The sequence below is a fragment of the Electrophorus electricus genome, chromosome 14 (assembly GCF_041902795.1).
Source record: "Electrophorus electricus isolate QZ-2024a chromosome 14, ASM4190279v1, whole genome shotgun sequence".
Lineage (NCBI taxonomy): Eukaryota > Metazoa > Chordata > Actinopteri > Gymnotiformes > Gymnotidae > Electrophorus > Electrophorus electricus.
In genome coordinates this window covers 17,154,933-17,176,999 of record NC_137510.1, presented here as the reverse complement: position 1 = coordinate 17,176,999, position 22,067 = coordinate 17,154,933, and the positions used below count along the sequence as shown (strand labels likewise).

The 22,067-nt window shown below is 40.3% G+C and overlaps 1 protein-coding gene across 1 annotated transcript; it reads left to right on the top strand.

Annotated features, from left to right (window-relative positions):
• Positions 1-7,525: 7,525 nt before the first annotated feature.
• LOC113588145 (cytochrome P450 4B1-like) lies at positions 7,526-20,090 on the top strand. Its single transcript, XM_035530742.2, has 12 exons — positions 7,526-7,728; positions 8,674-8,818; positions 8,920-8,964; positions 9,044-9,171; positions 9,264-9,388; positions 9,498-9,652; positions 10,117-10,223; positions 13,453-13,643; positions 13,890-14,023; positions 17,957-18,021; positions 18,203-18,285; positions 18,885-20,090. Exons 1-12 carry the CDS (start codon positions 7,528-7,530, stop codon positions 19,060-19,062), a joined length of 1,557 nt encoding a protein of 518 aa, XP_035386635.2. The 5' UTR covers positions 7,526-7,527; the 3' UTR covers positions 19,063-20,090.
• Positions 20,091-22,067: the final 1,977 nt, after the last annotated feature.

The following is a 22,067-nucleotide window of genomic DNA, read 5'->3' as shown; positions in this document are numbered from 1 at the left end:
GAAAGGTACTATGGGCCAGACCATTCGGTGCTTTGTAGGTCATTAGAAGCATTTTATAAACATGAAATTTTACTGGGAGCCAATGTAATGTAGCCAGTATAGGTGTACTGTGATCACATTTTGTAGTTCTAGTAAGAACTCTGGCTGCTGCATTTTGAACTAGCTGGAGCTTGTTTAGGCACTTACTGGTACAGCCAGTTAGTAAGGCATTACAGTAGTCCAATCCTGAAGTGATAAATGCATGACCTAGCTTTTCTGCATTTTCTGCATTCGTAATGTTCCTGAGGTGGAGAAAGGCAGTCCTAGAAATATTATTTACATGAGCGTCAAACGAGAGACTGGGATGCATAATTGCATTAACTGTTAAAGATGTGATTACGAGACCATTGAGGTTCATTAAGTAATTAGAGAGCAGGGTCCTAGTTGTTTGTGGACCTAATAGAAGCACTTCTGTTTTGTCAGGATCAGGTGAGAGAAAGTTTCTCAACATCCAGTGTCTGATGCCCTTTATGCATTCCTCAGTAATACTAAGCTGATATTTGTCTTCTGGTTTGGCTGAGACATATAGATGAGTATCATCAGTGTAGCAGTGGAAATAGCACAGTGTTCTAGAGTCTTTTTTTTTGATTGGTTGCTCTGATCTCTAAGTAGCTGCCCGATGTCACGTTTATACTCTGAATGTTATCTTTAATTTGCTTAATTTTCTCACTGAATTCATGAGACTCATGAACTCATTACTACTATTATTTTTGTTATTTTCTGTTTGGGACGATAGATCGTTAATAAGTTCTTTTCTATACTTGAGAAGGCTCTCCTTCCATGCGAGCTGAAAGTCAACAAATTTAGTGTGCTGGCATTTATGTATCTTTCAAGTGTTCTGTTTTAAATTGTGAATGTGATTACAACATGGTACTCATTTTTGCCCCTCATTTTTTTAAATTCTTAAATGGAGCAACATCATTGAGTATACAGCGAAATACTGATTCTAACTGTTTAGACATTTGATCAAATTCCATGGAGTTTGAGGGTATCCCAATCACAAATGATTATTCTCTGAGATTTGCAATAAATTTAGGTGTAGTGGTTAACGTGATCATACATCTGGTGTCAAAGCGAGGCAAGGTTACTATATTGTTGCTCATATGTTGTTCAAATGAAATAAAAGAATGATCTGAGATGGCATCAGACTGGGGTCATCTGACTATAACTATGTTCTCTATATCTACACCATATGTCAGTACTAAATCAAGCCTATAACCACCAGATTGTGTGGGTTCTCTTATACATTGAGTGAAACAAATCTAATGTAGAACCAAAGGCCGATCTCAAAAGTTCAACAGTCAAAGTGACTGTTGAAATCACCAACATTAATAGCTATTAGAATGACTAGATTAGAGAGGAAATCTGCAAATGCATTAATAAATCTTGAATAGGGTCCTGGTGACCTGTAGATACCAGTTAGTGGAAGAGGCTAGGTGGGCTTCTTATTGCCGGCTACATTTTTTATGTTAGTAAAAAGAATTTCAAAGAATGCAAAATCATAGTCAGCTTTCTAGTTTACACCTCATGTGTCATTATAAATAACTGCAATGCCAACTCCAGGGCCAGTTAGACGAGGGTAGTGTGCATAGCTGTAGCCAGAAGGACATGCTTCATTTAAAGCTATGTACTCATTTGGTTTGATCCAAGTTTCTGTTAGAGCACATTCAATCTATGATCTGTGATGATTTAATTTAGAAATAGCACTTTAGATGTTAGGTGTAACATTGGGGAAGTGAGGCAGGATGCAGAAACAAGCCTTATCAGGCACATACACAGACGTTTATTATTATACATAACAAAACCAAAACACCCATAGAGACACTACGTGAACACAAAACAAAATACAGGAAGTGCTCAACATGAATCAAAACACAATAAAGTGGCTAACAACATCTTATATGAGGTCAAACACCGACAGTGACTAACAATTAAACAGGACCTTAAATACATGATATGATAACAGGGGACAAGTGTGACACATGGGAGGGGTGTGGCAATGAAGACACACACATACAAGACATCAAACAAACATAGGGAGGAGTCGGGGGGGCGGGGGTATGCTGTGACATTAGGGATCTAACATTTAATAATCCTAGCTTTAGATCAAAGTGATGGCAGTGTTCTGTGAGTCAATTACTCTAATACCAATTAGGATATTAAGACATGTTTTTCTTGGTTTTCTGTATTTCTGCTTAGCTTGTGGAACAGACACAGTGTCAATATGGTGAACCTTGGGTGACGTATCAAAGCAATCAGCAGACGGTTGGTTTAGCCTCTTTGTCTGCTGCTGGACTCTGCCCTGGATTGTCATAGATTAATTAAATCTGTCATAAGACTGTGGCTTATGATACAAGAAAGGAGAGCAGTGCCCGCACTAGTAGGACGGATACCACCCCACCCTAAAAGCCCAGGCTTGCCCTTGAATGTGGTCCAATTATCTATAAATCCCACATTGCTTTGTGAGCACCACTTGGATATCCAGCAGTTCAGCAAAGATAACCAGCTGTACGTTATATTGCTGTGCCACACTGGGATGGCACCAGAGCATCCTTCAGAATTGAACTTCACCTTTGCTAATTGACACACCTCTGCAATATTATTCTTAGTAATCTCTGACTGACGATGGCCTATACCATTAGTTTCTATATGAGTAACTATCTTCAAGAATCTATGCTTGCCTAAGACGTACTTGGAATGTCTGGCACCCTGGCCCCTAGTATACAGCTAACTACTCCTGCTGGTGTCCCTAAAGGCCTAGCTAATTTCACGTGTTGAAAAATAGTCCCCTATAACAAGAGTTTTTTCAACAGGTTTCTCAGCAGGTGCCTCGCTGAGTGGGTCAAACCTGTTGGACATGTGAATGGGAGGGGTGTGGTGCTGTAGTGGGTGAGCCGAAGCTCATCTATTTTGCCTTAACGTCACCCATTTGACCCGCTGAAATGACTATACTGCCTGAGCTGAAGGCTCGTTAACTTGGCCTAAGGCATCTAGAGCTTGTGCTTCTAATTCCTCAATATCTCTAAAACTTTCTAAAGTCTGGATGCACACCTCCAGCACTAGAATCTTCTCCATCAGACTAGCAAGTAATCTATACTTCTCACAGATAAAACTATCGCTAATGAAGGATAAAGAATAGCTAAATATGATGCACTCTTCACACTGAAGATGAATGGAAGTGGCCATGATCAAAAATTTAATATTTTTAAAGTTGCTTATGTTTTTAGATAGTTTATATCTTCAGGTTCCACTGCAACAGTCTGTCTTCTGGACAGACAGCACAACAGTGCTTAGATACATTGATAATGAAATGTTCCGTTTCCTTAAACCTCTGTAGCAAATAGAATCACTCTGATCTGAGAGGCCATCAAGCCATGTCAATGGAAATATGTTGGAACCTGCAAATCAATCCAGTAAAGGCCAATAAGTTGGTTAAAAGGGGAACATGGATCAATGGACCAAACTACTCAGTGAACAATGAACTAGATTGACCAAAACAACCTATGCAAAGAAGAGAGAGACTTCAAGATGATGTGGAAGTTAAGAGCACAATTACAGTCAACATGATCAAGGTTGAAGATAAGGCACATCCAATGAATGAACAAACTTGTTAACTATTACTCAGATTGGCATAAACTAAAATGGATTCTAAAACTAAACTAAAACTAAAACTAAGGAAAACCTTACAACAACTAAAGAAAGAAACAAAGGAGATATCAAGAATAATCATCCTAAATGAAAAAAAAACCCAGAAAGGCAAAAGTCAAAGTTAGAACAGCATATGAAAAGATTCAGAGAAGCAGCAGAAAAGAGATCACTTATCTTGGATGGTCTGATTGCTGCAAAAGTAGAATCAGCCAAAGACAATTGAGAAGAACTCAAAGATCTGCAAAAGGACCAAACAAGTTAGTAGCAAGAGTTAATTGCTCAAACTAGATCAAATTCTTCAAGATGGCACTTTTAGAGTTGGTGGAAGACTCAGCAATTAAGTCATGCCAGAGAATGTCAAACGCCCAGCAATTCTTTCTAAGCATAGTACAGTTTCCACACTACTCTTGAGAGACATACATGAAAGGACAGGATACTGTGGATGCAGGTAAGTGTGCCACAGGATCAGTGGAAAGGTTGGAGAGCACAAAAATTGAAGACCTGCCTGAAGATTACCTCGTGCCCGACAAACCGCTTTTCCCAAATATCGGAGTTAATTATTTCGGGGCCATTTGCTGTAAAGTGGGGCTGGAGCACAGTCAAAAGGTACGGCACGTTATTCATTTGTCTCAACCTTAGAGTGCACATGGAGGTTGCAGACAGTCAGTCTTCTGCCTAACCAGTTAGGGGCCGTGTAATGTAAGAACCAATTAATAACGAGATCATTTACTGTTAGTCAAAAACAATTGGAAATTGATAATTTCATATTTGATTTGTATTATACATTTATATTTCATTTATATTGAATTGAATGTGGAGGTTGATCACATTTGAGCAATGGAACATTTGTGTTTTTGGGCACACTTGACTGTCAGGTGTGATGTCACTGCATTATTGTTTCTGATTGGTTTAACTTGATTAGATTTACTGAGTCAGGTTTTTACTGTGCGCTAGGCAATTTAATTTAATTTTTATTTTTATTTTTCTGTCAACATTTCTAAAAGGAAATAATTTTATGTCTTGCTCGTGTTTCAAAGATGTGTTTGTTTGACTGACTCCAACGTGGTGGTACAACTACAGTGAATGATATGGACTGCCACTACAACTGCTGCGGGTAGGCTGACTCTAATGAGGTCTGCATGAATAAAAAACCTGACTTTTAGCCTCCTGATGAATACACTTCCTCTGTCCCTCCAAAGAGTAATTTGAGGAGTTCCACTGTAACAAGTAATGCTGAGGACCCTATGTTTGTAATTTGTAAGCTGTAATATTTAGATTTGTTCACTTAACTACACTATAGCATTTCTCCTTGGCTTTCAATCAGCTCAGTGTTACGATAGAGACCAGAAATATTAGTCTATTCTGTAGTATATGTGGGGATGGGGATCTTATTTTGTGTAGGAATAATTTAAGTATGTGACTCAAGGTAACAGATAGTTATTTGTTATTTTAGTTTTTTTTAAAAAAATTAATGTGCCTTTAAATAGAATTTGTAATTTGTTCAAAACATTTTAAGCATTTAAGTAAATTGTGTTGCTTACTTCCACTCAGCATGAATAAAAAAAAGTACAAACAAAAGAGGCCCAGATTCTAGCCACCAACTGCTGGACCACATCTGGCCTAGATAGAACTAAAAGAGATCCATCAATCAGAATATTCAGGGTATTCCATTTAAGTAGGTTTTACACCAAAATCACACTACACCTCATTTCAATCAGCAGCAAAGACCCCAAACCTACCTCCACTTGAGAGCAAATTCCACACCGTCACGGAACGCTCCCCTTCCCAGTGTTCACGTGGTATGGCCCGCCGTGTGCAGTGGGAGTTAATCACCTTGTTTGTAACCACACTGTCCTTGTTAGAACACACCTGCGCCAGGTTATTCATATAATGTCTTTGCGTATTTAAACTGCTGTGGGAGTGTGCATCTTTGTTCTTGTTCCCGTTTATGGGCACATTATGTTAGTAAGCTGTTGCCTGTGAGTGCCAATGTGTTAGCTATTCGTGTGTGTTTAATAAACGTCTGTTTTCGTCGCGAGATCCTGTGTGTCCTACTCCTCACCCTACGGTACTCGGGCCATTACAAATGTGAGGGAGACCACAAAACTGCCACACAACTGAGAACAGACGTGCACCCTCATGAAATCAGCAACCCACTTTTAAATAAAATTCCAAATATAAACTTAAGGACTCTTTGCCAAACCAAGAAATGCAGAGAGACCAAACTGCTCTCCTGGGCTACAAAGATTAAAACAAAGGTTAATTGGTATTGCCAGTTAATCAAGAGAAACCATTTACTAAGGGAGAGCTACAGTGTGCCAGAAGGGATACTCCCCCTGGTGTCATAGGGGAACACTCCTCCCTGCTACAATCAGTTTCCTATTTTCAAAAATAATTGTAAAATGTAACATTGTGTTGTGTTGGATTATTATTGCCTCAATTTGTGTTCAAACCGTTTTTTAAAGAAATAGACATTAGTTAAATATGTAAACAAAAAACTAATAAATCTGGGGCTTTCAGTTTGAGATGTATATCCCGCACATCCTTTGTCCTTCATAACCCGTTTGTCTTGTCTGTTTGCTTGCATGATAGTATGCTGTTTTTCCCCCTCCGATCCACCGTTTTTAACCACAAGATAAACCGTTATTTGAACTCCGGCCTCCACGATCACACGCTGCAGACACGTGTCTTATGACTTCTTGGAAAGTACAATTTATTGAAAATGGGTTTCATCAAACTATTTGTTTACCGGTGGCCTGGACTGTCGCTTGCTAAATAATGTTACAACGTATGATGAACTAGATAGCTCAGCACAGCTTGTGAACACACACTGTATCTGCAGTCCTGTTTCACGAATCGAATCTTTCTGCCGTGACGTAGCATGTGAAAAAAAAACCTTATCCACTCACACGCATACAATAAAGCTTGAGAGTATGTGCTTATATCATCTTAGAAATTGATAAGAATAGGAAATGCGGTGCGGACACGGAAACGATAAAAATAAAAGCACTTGAAGAAGAAGTTGTTAAATCTTTAAAAATTACTGATTTATTCAGCAAGGGCGCAACAGGTCAGCCGTGTTAGTTTAGGACTGCTTTGATTGAGTTTGTAGCCTACGGCATCTTAACGTTAACTAGCTATAGATTAGCAGTTAAATATTCAAATTCGATGCTTCATTGTACAGCCCGTACAATATATATCGATGCTCTTACAAATACAGTTTTCCCGCAGCAGTTTGATTATTTAAATTTACAATTAAAATTTATTATTAAGATGTCTCAATGCATGCGATTAGCGTGAGAAAAATGTCATTTCCAGCGGCCGCACAATTGCTCATTCATGGATGTTTCAAAAGCATACGTTAGGTAGGCTATATGAAACAAGTTTCGGTCTGATTTAGATAAGCTTTTTGCAATAAATCAAACGCTTTTTTTTATCCTGGCATGATGTAAATGTTAAACCACTTAGTATACATTGTTTGGTGAAGCTATGGTGCTAGATGCACTTTTTCTTTGCAAATGTAGAGGTAGTATATTGGCTGTTGTAGAAATGAGCATAAAAATAGCATGAAACACCGGCATGTACAGGGAGAGCTCGGGGAATAATTTATATAGATTTAACGAATTTTTAAAAATTAAATAAATTAACATTCAACCTGGCTCCTATAGCTTCATAAACTGCACAGTGAGGCAGGAGTTTGACACAGCACTTGTGGTCCTCTTTATAGCCTGCATGCTGCAGACAGCCCTTCCCTCTTTTTTCCATAATGATAATCTCGTCATTATGCGTTTTTTCTGACTCACAGTTCGAGTCAACAACTCGACCTAAGGACAACGAACTATGGAAGTCTGTCAATATTTTAGCAAGACAATTAAGTTTTATTTCGAACCATTTCGCTTATATAACGTCTTGGTAGTCGTATGTATCTTCTACTTTTCAGTGGTACTATATAACTTGGTAATAACGAGAGAGAAAAAGATGCGTGCATTTGAGCAGTTTCCAGGGCCACCTGGCAACTGGTTATTTGGACACGTGAAACAGGTAGGAATAAACGCTGGTTTTAATTCAGACTAAACTGCATAGATTTTAACTTGTGAAAAATGAAAGGTGGGCTCAAACTCATATATTTATGTTCAGAGGAATGGTAAAATCCATGCATGCATGCGAAAAAGAAACATCTATTACTGTCATTTTAAAGCGTTATACAATACACAATATAGCCGATATTTCATTCAAACCAGATACGAAATAGGATAATCAAATCATAATCAGCACTTGGAGACAGAATTGTTTTCTCAGCGTTATTTCACTCAGATATGCCTCAGGTTTAAAAGTTTTGGGGTCACTTCCTAACTGAGTGCTACGACACAGACGAAATATTAGCCAAGCGGTTTACTTTGGTATGTTTGTAATAGTTGGACTTTAGTTTGGCTAACAGCTATGTCTTTGTTTTTGATTAGCGTTATAGTGGGCAAGGTTTCAAGGTTTCCAATTTCATGACCTATGGAATCTTTTCTTTTTTCTTTTTTTTTTTTAATTAAATGCGTAAATTTGCACTGCAACATTGCTGATAAACCAAAACAGCTTCATTGTAAAAATAATAATAATAATAATAATAATAATAATAATAATAATTTTAAAATAATACAAACACATTTACTCATATAGGAGTTTTCAAATCCCCTCATCCCTGCTGATACTGAATCCTAATCTGTCCTTGAGCTAGGTTTGAGTGAACACTGGCAGAGCACCAGGGATGCAATGTAATTGTGGTACTTCAGATCAATGATACTATTTGTGCTTGTTTTAATTGTGTTAAGGCTAGCATTTAAACGACTAGGCTATAACAGAAACACAGGTAAGAGTGAATATCTGTCTTTGGCATTCTTGGATTACATGGTATAACCTTTAAGAATACACTAGCAATTTATAGAAATATCATTCTGCATACTTGTGGTTAAAATGTCTTATCATTTTGTATTACAGTTACGGCAAGATGGAACAGATTTTTCGATAATAACCAAATGGGGAGAACAGTATCCCTATGCCTTTCCATTGCAGTTTGGCCCTACAAGTATTTATTTAACTATCCACCATTCTTCATATTTGAAGACCGTTCTGGCATCAGCAGGTGCAAATGTGCTTGACCATTTGTCAGTTGGTAGTTTAAATTGTGATTTGTAATAATCCGATGAAGTCAAGATTTTCACAGATTGCTTTCTTATTTCATAGAACCAAAGGATAACATTGCATATACCTTCCTCACCTCTTGGATCGGTAAAGATGACACCCAAAAATAAAATATGGTAACATATGTTCTGTGCCTAATACAACTGTTTGCTGTTTGTCTCTGCAGGAGAAGGTTTACTTGTTTCTGCGGGACAGAAGTGGTTTCGCCACAGAAGACTTCTCACTCCTGGCTTCCATTATGATATCTTGAAGCCTTATGTAAAATTAATGGCAGATTCAGCTAACATTATGTTGGTGAGTTAATATTTCAGAGTTTTGCCATGAATGATATATAATCTTTGACTTGCATTTTTCACCTAGCCCTTTTTGTAATCTTTCTCTCAAAGGACAAGTGGGAAACCTATGCAAAAACAGAGCAGTCCTTTGAACTTTTTCAGCAAGTTAGCCTGATGACACTGGACAGCATAATGAAGTGTGCTTTTAGCTACAACAGCAACTGTCAGACAGAGAGGTGGGGTAAAACTTAATATGGTAAAAAAAAAACTTAATATGGTTTTGCTTAATATGGTACTTTTAAAATATAAGGCAGTACTATTGTAATCTTGTCACTCTCACTGCAGTGGAACCAACCCTTACATAAAGGCAGTGTTTGAGCTGTGTTATCTGGTGCATCTCCGGTGGCGTTGGTTTCCATATCCCAGTGAGACTATATTTCATCTTAGTCCACATGGCTACAGATACAGGAAAGCATGCAAAATTGCACACAGCCATACAGGTATATTTGAAAGCTTTTGCTTTTAAGATGAGATAGTTTGACAGGGTTGACCTAATAACCCTTAAAGGCAGAGGCATTTTTTGCATATTCATTTAATCTTTTAATAATGTGGTGATAACTGTTCTTATATGAAAATGTGATCTAACAAATTCATGATTTTTGTTACTATTTTAGGCAAGCCATCAAAATGCTTAGGAATATACTTAATCCTTTGTGCATACATTTGCAGTGTTATTCTTATTTCCTTCTATATCATTTGATGTTACTTTAGGAGACTTAGAACATTGACTTTCAAATGGTTGGACAGCAGGATTTGAATGCTTTATTGGTATCAGAATTAATCCACTAGGCTTTAATGTTCTGTTTTGCTTAAATTATGTACAAGTGATGCCTCTGTGTCATTTTACCAAAAACCTAACAGAACCAAAAATGGTCTTTTTTTTTTTTTTTTTTTTTTTTTGCAGAGGAGGTTATAAGAAAGAGAAAAGAAGCTTTAAGTAAGGAGAAGGAACAAGACATTCTTCTGAAGAGGAGAAATTTGGACTTTTTGGATATTCTACTCTGTACTCAAGTATGTCACTCCATCACCCCCTCATTCCTCTTTGATCACCACTGAGTAAGCTACGTGCAAACCATTTCAGAAGATAGGTTGGGTAGCCACGTATCCACTTAGTTTTAATTTCTTAAATTGCAAGATTAAACAGAATGCATAATGCATCAGTTATAATTTATCGTGCCAATTCATGCATTGTCAGGTGCTACGTTAAGAAATCCTGGTCTCTAGAATTTTTAAATAGTCAGTTTGAAAGTTTCTGTTGATGTTGAAAGGATTTACCGCAAGATGATTAGAGATGATGGCTCAAAGAAAAGCCCAGTTTTACCATCCCTTTGAACCTAAATGTTTTGTGTATGTTATATTATTTAACTGAACGTTTACAATAGCTACAATAGCTTCATCTATCTGTACAGAGTCTGCTCAGCTAAATGTGGTTGATGACCTACTTTCTACTGATGCTGGTTTCCATAACCATAGTGAACCATAACATTTTCATTCACAGATTAGCATCCAAAAGTATTTCTGGTCTAGTCCTTGACAGGTTTTGATCCTGTCTCTCAGATTTCTACTGGCACTCATAAGTCATCGATTTCCTTAGTTACACAGTTACACAGGGAGTACCCCTAGGTTCTGTTCTTGGACTCTATTATTTTCATTTTGTATATCTTGCACCTAGGTCAGATTATTAAAAGTAATTAAAAATCAGGTATCACTGATATGAAGATGATATCAATATCTATATCATAGCTCTGCATCCCCCATCTCAGTCTCTAAATGCATGTCTTACTGATTTAAAACATTGGCTTGATAGCAGCTTTCTGAAATTGAACACTGATAAAACAGATTATTTTAATTGGCTATAAGTCACTGGTTTCCAAATTCTCCACTAAATGTAAATATTGATGGAATTCCTTTCACACCAGTGATGGTATTTTAAAACCTTAGTGTCATTTTCAACTCATTACTTTTATTCTAGTCACATATTAATATTTTCTCCTGTACTACTGGACTACTGTAACTCCATTTTTCAATCTCCTTCCTGTCCTTGCTAAACCAGCTTAAGTATAATCAGAATTCTGCTTCCAGGGTTCTCACTCTTTCTAAGTGCTTTTCTCACATCACCCCCCTTCTTGCCATTGCTCATAGATAGTCTTTCAGTGCCACTGCTCCAAAAGTTTGGAATTCTCTTCATTGACCAATTCATGGCTCTTCTACTTTTTCTTCATTAAAAACTCTCCTCAAAACTCTCCTTTCTCTTTTCTTTGCATATTTGTCTACTTTTTCCTTCTAAAACATGTGTCCTTGGGTTTGTGAGGCACTATATACATTTAATTTATTTGTTTATTTATTTTTAAATTATTACTATTGTAACGTTTTACGGGTTAAGGAGGATACGGGGATGAGGCACATTAAACAAAAACATACGTTTTAATATCAATGTAACATGCACGACTCAACACACACAAACACACTACGTGGGTCAAACACCGACAACTTACGATACGACACGAGACTTATATACACTCATGACAATTGCACACAAGGATCAGGTGCACAACACAAGAGGGTGTGGCAATAGGGACACACACAGACACACACACACACACACACACACACACACTTTAGGGGGGAGGGGCCGTACCGTGACAACTATTAGTAGTAGAAATTCCGCCAAGACCCATGGTACAAACCTAAAATGCTAGTTGTGTCATTTAGAAATTTCAAATATGTGATGCTGATGGCACAGAGGTAGCAAGAGGCGTGGTTGCTAGAAGGTGCTCTTTATTTTCCATAATTAAAGGCACTAACATTTAGCAACATAAATGAAACAAAAGGTAAGGTAACAAAAGGTAAGGAGGCGATAAGGTCGGGGTCCTACACCAAGGAGGCCGGCACCCAGCAGCGTTCCTCAGGCCTGTACCCCTAGTCCACCAGGTGCTGCAACCCCGAGGACCTCCTCCAAGAGTCCAGCAAGGCCCTCACCCGATAGGCCGGCTCACTCTGATCTCCGGCAGCATGGGTGGAGCTCCCGAGGGGCCCCCCTTCTCTGAGAGGGGACCCTCCACCACGGGCTTCAGGGCAGACACATGGAAGGCCCTGGAGGCCTGGCTATGTCCTGGCAGGCCCAACCTGTAGGTCACCTCATTCACCCGACTGGTTATGGTATATGGACCCTCATATTTGGCCCACAGGGCCAAGGGCCCGCCCGGCCATCCTTGGTGGTGACCCATGCTTTCTGTCCCGGCTCGAACCGGGGAGTCGCTCCCAGCTTTCGGTCTGCCTTTCTTTTGTAGGCCGCGATGGCAGAGTACAGTCTCCTGTGAGTTTCCCCCCAAACCTGTTCGCTGCATCTGCACCACTGCTCAACAGACGGCTGGTCTGATGTCGGTGGATTCCAGGGATAAAGGGGGGGCTGTTACCCTAAAACACATTAGAATGGTGTTAGCCCTGTTCCAGCACGACACAGAGAGTTTTGTGCGAATTCGGCCCATGTGAGGTATGCACTCCAGCTCTCTGGATGTCGCTGGTAGTACAGACAAAGGAATTTGCCCAATTCCTAGTTTACCCTCTCCACTTGGCCATTGGCCTGGAGATGGTAACCTAATGTCAGACTCACGGTAATATTCAGTTTCCCAAGCAGTTCCCTCCACAGTCTTGAGTTGAACTGAGCCCCCCTGTCTGAGACAATGTCCTCAGACAGCCCAAACTGCCTGAAGACATGGCAGAAGAACAAGTCCACTGTCACCAAGGCCGTGGGTAGGCCCTTTAGCGGGACGAACCTAACCATCTTGGAGAAGTGATCCACATTCACCAAAATGGTTGTGTTCCCCTCAGAGGCGGGCAGTTCCGTTACAAAATCTATCGAGATGTGGGACCAAGGCTTGGCCATTCCAAGGTCTAAAGCTGACTATACATTTGCAGTTGCTGTGCCAAGGCTGTGGAACAGCCTACTGAATATTAAATGTGCTTCCTCAATTACTTTGAGCCAAAACGTTTATACATTAGCATTTAAAAATATTTTAGGTATGTAAAGTGTCAGTCGTCAGTATATCTGTTTCCTTTGGGTCTGTATGTTGTATTTTGTTGTCATACATATTGTTAGCTTTGTACAGCACCTTGGCCAACAACACTTGTTTTTAATTTGTTTAACTAATAAAATCTCTTTACTTTCTTACTTAAGCCAATTGACCTTGAGTCCTAAAGTTGACTTTAGCAAGAGACACAGATATATTCTGTTTTACAGGATGAGCAGCAGCAGGGCTTGTCGGATGAAGCGATCCGAGCAGAGGTAGACACATTTATGTTTGAGGGACATGACACTACAGCCAGTGGCATCTCCTGGATCCTGTATAACATGGCCTGTTACCCTGAGCACCAGCAGAAATGCAGAGAAGAGATCCAGGAGGCCCTGAAGGGAAAGGACAGTATGGAGTGGTATTGTCAATTTTCACATCACCATAATTAGATGAATTATTATGACATTACATATACTATTGTACTAGAAGCTAAAGGCTTTTACTTATACATGTGTCTACCAGCAATAGCTAGAGCAGTGGTTCCTACCTCAATCCCACCTGCATTTGTGTTTGTCTCAAAGTAGTGAGTTGGAAAGTGAGAGCTTTAAAAAGCTTTAAAAAGTCTGAAAGTTGTTTTTTCTATTTTCCTGTCTATGTGTTTTAGGGAGGACCTGAGTAAAATACCATACACTACAATGTGCATTAAGGAATCCTTGCGTTTATATCTTCCTGTGCCCGGATTGGCACGAAAGTTGACAAAACCCATGACCTTTTTTGATGGAAGAACAATCCCTGAGGGTAGGGCTGTCCACATAAGTGTCTCTATATGATTATCATGATTTCAAAAGATGGGATTTCTGAAAGCACTGTAGTCTTACCTCCATCTTTCAAATGGTTTACTCCCACATTTGTGTAATGTTATTTCAGAGTTTCTGTTTGTATGTAATGCCTAGAACCAATACTTGAGAAACTTGAGTGTTGTGATAAAATATTATATTCGTGTCATGGTGCCCCAAGCAACCAGCAGGAGTGACTCACACACACACACACACACACAAGCTACACCTACCCCATTCCCAATCTCCTGTTTCTTGATCGTCACCAACACCTGTTTCTTGTTTATGCGCTTTTGTTCACTATTTACAGTCCACAGATGCCTGCCATCATCAATGCAATGCTGTGCATTGCCAGTCATCCTGCACTTCAAGCCACTGCCTGTGCCTGCTTGCAAGTGCCTTTTGTCATTGCATTACTTTAAACACCTTTTGAATTCTACTGCTGGTTTATCAGCTTCATAGTTTGAGCTCTCCCCTGTACAGCTTGTTATGGAGAATACAGATTCTCCTAACTTTTACTCACCTCTCACTTCCTCCTTGCCACCAATGTCACAGAATGCGCAGCAGATAGGGAGCGATGTGAGCAGCCCAGTTTGGGCTGACCTGTTGGCTGTTCAAATGGCAGCTATTGGACAGCAGAAGCTAGAGATCAGGGAGCTTTGGTCCATGATGGACAGCCTCACTCGCTGTGTGCAGAGCCTCTCCATTGGTCCGGATGTGAGGTCAGGTGTACTCTTGACCATTCTCAGGGGCTGCATTGCCATATTGCTACCCCGGAGGTCTCCTTCCTGCTCCACTGACTAACTCCTCAAATCGGCCCCTTCTCCAAATGTGCATGGACGCCAACATCTCCTTCCCCATCCCTACACTGTACACAGGACCTAACAGAGGTTTTCAGCCCCACCAAAGCTGCCCAGTTCCCTCCCCACTGCAGCTTCGACTGCGCCAGCAACCTGAATGACGGAGCTGTGCCTCCACAGTGGATGGTATATCCACTCTTCCAGGAGGAAGCGCAGGTCATGGAACAGTACCTCAAGGAAGCCTTGACCCAGGGTTACATCTGCCCCTCCACGTCACCTGCCTCAGTTAGTGTCTTCTTCATTAAGAAGAAAGATGGTGGGCTGAGGCTATGCATAAATTATAGGAGTCTAAATGCACTGTTGTTAAAGTACCTTTACCTTCTGCCTCTTGGTCCATCCTCTCGAGCAGCTGCGTGGGGCTCGGTACTTTACTAAGTTAGACCTTTGCAGTGCCTGCAACCTGATTCCCATCAGAGAAGTTAACAATGGAAGATGGCCTTTAGCACAGACTCAGGTAACTATAAATACCTGGTTCTTCCATCTGGCTTAGCTACAATGCCTTCAGTGTTTCAGCTATACATTAATGAGGTCCTGAGGGAGTTTCTGGGTAGACACATTGGCACTTACATTGACAACATTCTGATCTATTCACCTTCCATTGATCGACATGTGCATGACATGTAGCAATTCCTCATCACTCTCCTGTACAATCACCGGTATTGCAAGATGGAGAAGTGCAAGTTCTACCTCTGTGAGGTGAAAACCCTGGTCTACATCATCAGGGAGGCCTCCATGGACATCCAGCCTTGCATGGTGGTGATGGTGACCAGACAGCCGAAACCGGATGGCCGAAATGAATCTACAGCACTTCATTAGGTTTTCTAACTTCTATAGATGGTCCTTTAGCACCCTGGCCATGCCTCTGTTTGACCTTTTCTGTAGGTAAGCTTACCCACCTGAGTTGGATGCTGGTGGCTGATAAGGCATTCGAAAGCCTCAAAGCTGCTTTTTGCCAACACCTTGTACTGCAGCAGCCCAATCCCTCCAAGGCCTTTATTATTGAAGCCAACACAACTTGGATGTTGGACTCAGTGCCATGTTGTGGGGCAGAGGAAAATGGCAAACTAAAACCCATCACATTTTTTTTTCTGTAAATTAAGCCCTGCTGAGTACAACTACAGTGTCAGCGACCGAGAACTGGTGGAGATGAAAGCCACCTTTGCAGAGCAGAGGCGCTGGCTCGAGGGAGCACGGCACCCCTTCCTGGACCTGGAGATCCTCCAGATAGCTAAATGGCTGAATTGTGCAACATGTAGTTTCCTGTGTGGAGTGTGCTCACAGTAAAACACATTGTACTCTGCCAGCCTGTAAACTGCTGCCCCTGCCTACACCACACCACCCTTGGCCTCACCAAGCCACTGACTCTGGGACAGACCTCTCTGCCTCTGAAGGAAACAACATCATCCTCATCACCATGGATCAGTTTTTGAAGATCGTACAGTTCATCCCTCTCCCACCCTGAATTTACTCTTTCACTACGTTTTCAGACAGTTTGGGCTGCCAGATGATATCGTGTCCAATAGGGGGGTTCAGTTCACATTGTGTTTGTGGCAAAAACTCCTGGGTTATCTCAACATCACATTGAACCTCATGTCCAGTTACCATCACCTGATTGAATGGGCAGGTGGAGAGGGTAAACCAGGAGCTCTGTAAGTTTCTATATCTCTGTTGCCAGGAACATCGCGAGACATGGTGTGCTTACTTCTCCTGGGCAGAATACATCCAAAACTCTCCACATTGTAGGAAAGAGGCTCACCCCCCTTCGAGTATATCTTGAGATATCAGCCACGACTGTATACATGGAAGCCCCCACCTGACTTTGGACCAGACATGGTGTCAGCAGACTGAGTGAGTTTGGGAGGAGACCCATCAGCAGTTGCAATTGGATATCTCTGCCTTAAAGAGAAAAGTAGACTGGTGGTGAGAAGAAACCTCATGCTGGAGGCACCTTGCCTGCAGACAAAGTGTGGGTGGCCACAAAGAGCCGCCCGGTGGGGTTGACAGACAAGCTGGCCCCTGAATACACAGATCTGTATACAGTCAGCAGCTGGATCAATGAGGTAACCTACAGGGTCAGCTTGCTGGGAAGCAGCCATGCATCATCGACCTTCCGTGTATGAGGTAGCAGGACCTCTTGCTGATGGTGGCAACTCCAGGGGATTAGCACCCCGGAAGGTGGTCCTGCTTACAAGGTATCTGCCCTGTTGGACTCACGACGAAGAGGTAGCAATACCTCATGGTCTTGGAGGGGTATAGCCCAGAAATACAAAGTGCCGGCTTCCCAAATCCTGGGTCCCGATCTCAGAGCCTCCTTCCACCAGGAGTACCTGACGAAACCTGCTCCTCGCCGGCCTGGAAGACCTGACTCCAAGAGGCTGGCCACACCTACGCTGTTCCCAATCTCGCATTTATTGTTTCTCATTTACCCTCTTTTGTTCTCCTTACTATTTATAGCCCATAGGTGCCCACATTGTCCTGCGCTTCAAGCCACTCCATGTGCCTGCTTCCAAGCGCCTTTCATCATTGCGTTACTTTAAATGCCTTTTGCGCGTTACTGCTGCTTGATCAGGTTCATTAATTGAGTTCACTAGTGTCATCTTGTTATGACGAATAAAGACTCTCCTAACTTTTATTCATCTCTCACTCCCTCCTTGCTACCAATGTCACGTTTGTAGTAAAGTACTATATACATATAAGTACTACTTATACATGAAGTAATACCTAATTAATATGTATTTCCTTGTGCTGTATCATAGTTAGTCTTATAAGTCTGTTACTCTCACAATCAATTAGTAATTTATAAACTCTTTTTATACAGACCATAAAGCAATATTGCATCACAGGAAAATTTTCTTGTAGGAGAAATAAGACCCTACTTTATGATCTTTATCCTAGGGATAATCTGTTGAAATATTTACCAACTTGTTTGATGTTTGGCATGCATCGTCCAAATATTGTAGAGCCCGGTTAAGGGTGTTATCATTGAGAAGGTCCTAGATGAACAGTAAAACTGGTTTGCTCTGTCTTTTTCACAGGTTCTCTTATTGGCATCAGTGTTTATGGAGTCCACCGAAATGCCACAGTTTGGGAGAACCCCAATGTATGAATTCAATGCTTATCATATAGCTGTCTTTATTAGAAATTGGGGCAGCCTACCTCTACTAAAGATAACTGCCTGAAACTGCAGTAGGCTTGCCATCTCCTGATTTAGGTTTTGTCATGGATACGCTTTACAGAGAAACTAAATCTGTACCACTATAACAATAGTTATATTTACATAGGTGTTTGATCCACTACGATTTCTGCCAGAGAACACAGCTAAGAGGCCACCCCATGCCTTTGTGCCTTTCTCAGCTGGACCAAGGTTTGTATCTACATTAAATGCACAACAAATGAAATGATAGGTGCTGTTCTATAATAATATGCACTCTAGTACTATTAAATCTTATCCAGAGAATGTGTTACTCTTTTACCTGAATGGAATTTGGAACCTTTATGCGTTTGACCTCATTCTGTCCCTAATACCAATATCAATTCAAATGTCTAAACTTTAACGACACAAAATAATATGTTTCCATTTAACGTTCAGGTGAAAGATACAAGATATAATGAATAGTCTATGGGAAAGCATGCATCTAAAATGGCATAAGTGAGATTTAGGATTACTGTAATACAGTCATTAAATTAATTCTACTGATAATCACTAAGAGCCAGTTTCCCAGAATAAGAATAAGCCTACACTAAAAAGAATTTCTAATGATTTCACCTTTCACTAATTTAGTCCAAAACATAAATTTAATCCAAGTCCAGGAGACTAGCCCTAAAAAAAATTTGTTCATATTAATATGAAAAACACTTCTTAATTTTATGGTGATTTATCAAATGCTTACTGTTGTTAGGACAACAAACTGTTAGTCATTCTTTAGTAGTCCTAATTCAAATTACCACCTGCATTTAACATAGGAACTGCATCGGGCAGAACTTTGCTATGAACGAGATTAAAGTGGTGGTAGCAATGACACTGAAGAAGTATGTTCTCATCAAGGACCCAGAGCATACTCCAAAGATGGTCCCTCAAATAATCCTCAGATCTCTCAATGGAATATACATCAAGATCAGATTTGTGAAGAATGAGCCTTGAGATGGTGTCTTAAAGCCCCAATTAGTATTTTCCGAAATATGCCGTGGCATTAGTTTTAAGTTTAGTGACAGAGAGCATGGTAAATAGTGGTGCAGCTTGTTGGACTTCCTTTGTGATTGCAGTAATGAAAACTGGACTTCAAGTTGCACTGACATCTGACTGGGGCTTTAAGATCTTATAAAACCTTTAATAAATGGTGTGGCAAGTTTTTACAATGAAGGAAAAATGTACACTAATTACACCAAAGTGCGTACTAACAACATTTTTTTTAATTGATGGATTTTGTTAATTACTCAAATAACCTACTTCTTCAAATAAATTACTTCTTCAGATAGTGGACAATATTAATCAACTTTTAATTGATCTTCTCTATTCATATGCATTTCACCACAGGCACGTTTCTCTGATGAACTTATTTTTAACATCTCATTTATTCACTGTCTCACATATGAACAGGTACTGCTTGGTTAATCATACTGTAATTCTTAAAGTACGTCACATACAATTGTGTTTTGCATTTGGCATAAGATAAAGGACATATGTGATGGGGAAATGATCAGGTATTGATAGAAGTAAACCTATTGTATGATGGTTTAATGCATTTGGTTGTAAAAACTGAAAATGTGCTAAATGGCAGCACAAAAAGAGACAAACTAGATAAAAATGAATTTTGACCTATACTGTCAGTGCATTTTGTGATACAAATGCAAAACCTATATTAGCAGAACAAATCTGGATACAATAAAACGTTTTTCTGCAAAATTCATATAAAAACATTTTTAACATGTTGTTAACCTGTTTAACATAACAGGAGAGAAAACTAAAGTTATTAAGAATTATTATGTAGTCTCTTATGGACTTGCTGCCATCTAGTGGCTGAGGTCATGCATCATTAAAAGTTGAATAATTTCAGATTGCATACTCTGCTATATACCTGCTTTTGACAAATATGTGTAAAATGCATGTGTAGTAAACCCTTAATATGTTCTTTTGCTTGGGTGTGCCCACCATAAACCAAATTAGGCAAATAAAATGTGAAGATTTAAGCATAACATTTTACCAAGAGCCTTCTGGTAATTCTTGAAGGAACATGTTTTAAACCATAGATGTACAGAAAAAAAATGTGTGTAAAAAGGACACCACACATAATCTATCCATGAAGTTCATTAATTAGTCTTACACTCAAAAGAGCCAGTCACTGTCCAGATTCAGTGGCTGCTAGAGAAATAAAGATGATGCAGGCTTTTTGCCATTCGATGCCTCTTTGGCATACTTCTTGCGAGGGTCACTGAGGCCCTCGGGTGCATGGGGACCTAATACAGTAGGGTTGTGGGTAACAGGAACCTGAGGAGACTCTGGGGCCAATTCCACTTCTGGGGCAGGGTTAGGTAGTGGCAGTCCTCCCAGGATGTTGGCTCCACCTGGGGCCCCTGTGGGACGGTCTCCATACAGCCCACCTCTCAAAGGGAAACTATGCACATGTTGTGTGACAATGTCATCTATTCCCAAAATGTTACCACCCTCCATTTTCTGCTTTTGTCACTGGAAGTAAGAGAAGCATGTAATTACATGGACACTGTGGGCTTTTCTTATAATTCAGCACAAGTATATATGATACCACCAAAGATTACCTTCATAGGTACAACAGCAGTCTGTATCATTTCTAAGGGATAAATTATATAGTGTTAAGAAAAGGGGTTATCCTACACAAAGTGATATATTTTAAGTAAACATGACAGCAATGACAGCAATTCTGTACATTTGCAGAGACACTGTGTTTACCTGGGTTGATAATCTCCTCTTCTTCATTGAAGCTCACACTAGAGCACATCCTTTTTCTCTTTGGCCTTTGACTATCTAGATTGCCCTCTTCTATGGTCACTGGGGGATGCACTTGTGTGCAGTGACTGAAAGTTTGTTCCATAGCTAAACATTCACTTGAGCATTAATTATTTTATTATTTGTTCAGAGAGAGAGAGAGAGAGAGAGAGAGAGAGAGTACAAGCCCTATTAAAGAAGGCAGTCAGCAGCAGTTGTGGTCTGTGTCCCTCCTTCATGCAGCACAGCTGTTACCTGATAATGTTGTTAGCAAAAATTGTTGTGGAATTTCAGTTGCATGGGTTCTTATTTCTAGACTTGGTGATACATTGAATGAGCCAATGTCCTTTATGGGGTTTCTCTTAAAGAATACACAGATGAGAACTTTTTTATGAAAGCTCCAAGCTTCTTGGACCAACATGAGGCCCATGTGTCCAAGGAGGTTGTGGACCTCTGTAGGGGCAATAGTACTGAAGTTCTGTGCCCGTCAGTGCACATCTCATACATCATGCAGCCACTAGACATGGCAATGTTTATTCTCCACCATCGTAAAGTATGCCACAAGCAAGTGGTGATATCAAATATCATCAAGCAGAGCTTTAGGAAGGTTGGTCTCTTCCCTCTTAGCAGGTGTCCAAATTGTCTAAATACAAAAACAGTGTTTCATTGCATATTATCACTGAGAATAGTAATGTTACCTACACCTCCAAATGGTCAAGGTGTCTTGCAGCTACCAGTGAGCCTACACAAGCTGTGGTACCACCAGCAGCCCCTCCACCTTCTGCCACCTCTAGCTCTAGCCCTGTCTCTCCATGTTCTGATCGTCACTGCATCCCAAACACTCTTGTTCAGAGTGGGAACATTCCAGAAAACCGAGTGAATATACTGGTCCTCCCAGGTTCAACAGGAGTGATAAGGCAAGGTGGAACAATCCAATCCCTGCCGGGTTAATAAGTGATGAATCCTCCAACCTTCCTCTGGAAAAAGAAGTGGAAGAGAGGGCAAAGGAACAGCAGAAGAAGAAGAGGGAGGAGAAGAGGAGATGTAGCTTTAGCTCTCCAGATCTAGCACTGTGCACAATGCAGGTATGTCATGACACCTGGATCCACACAAGATATTTAATTTTTGTACTTTTTACTTTATTTATTTATATAGTTTTGCAAGGTAATGCAGTGAAACAGTTGACA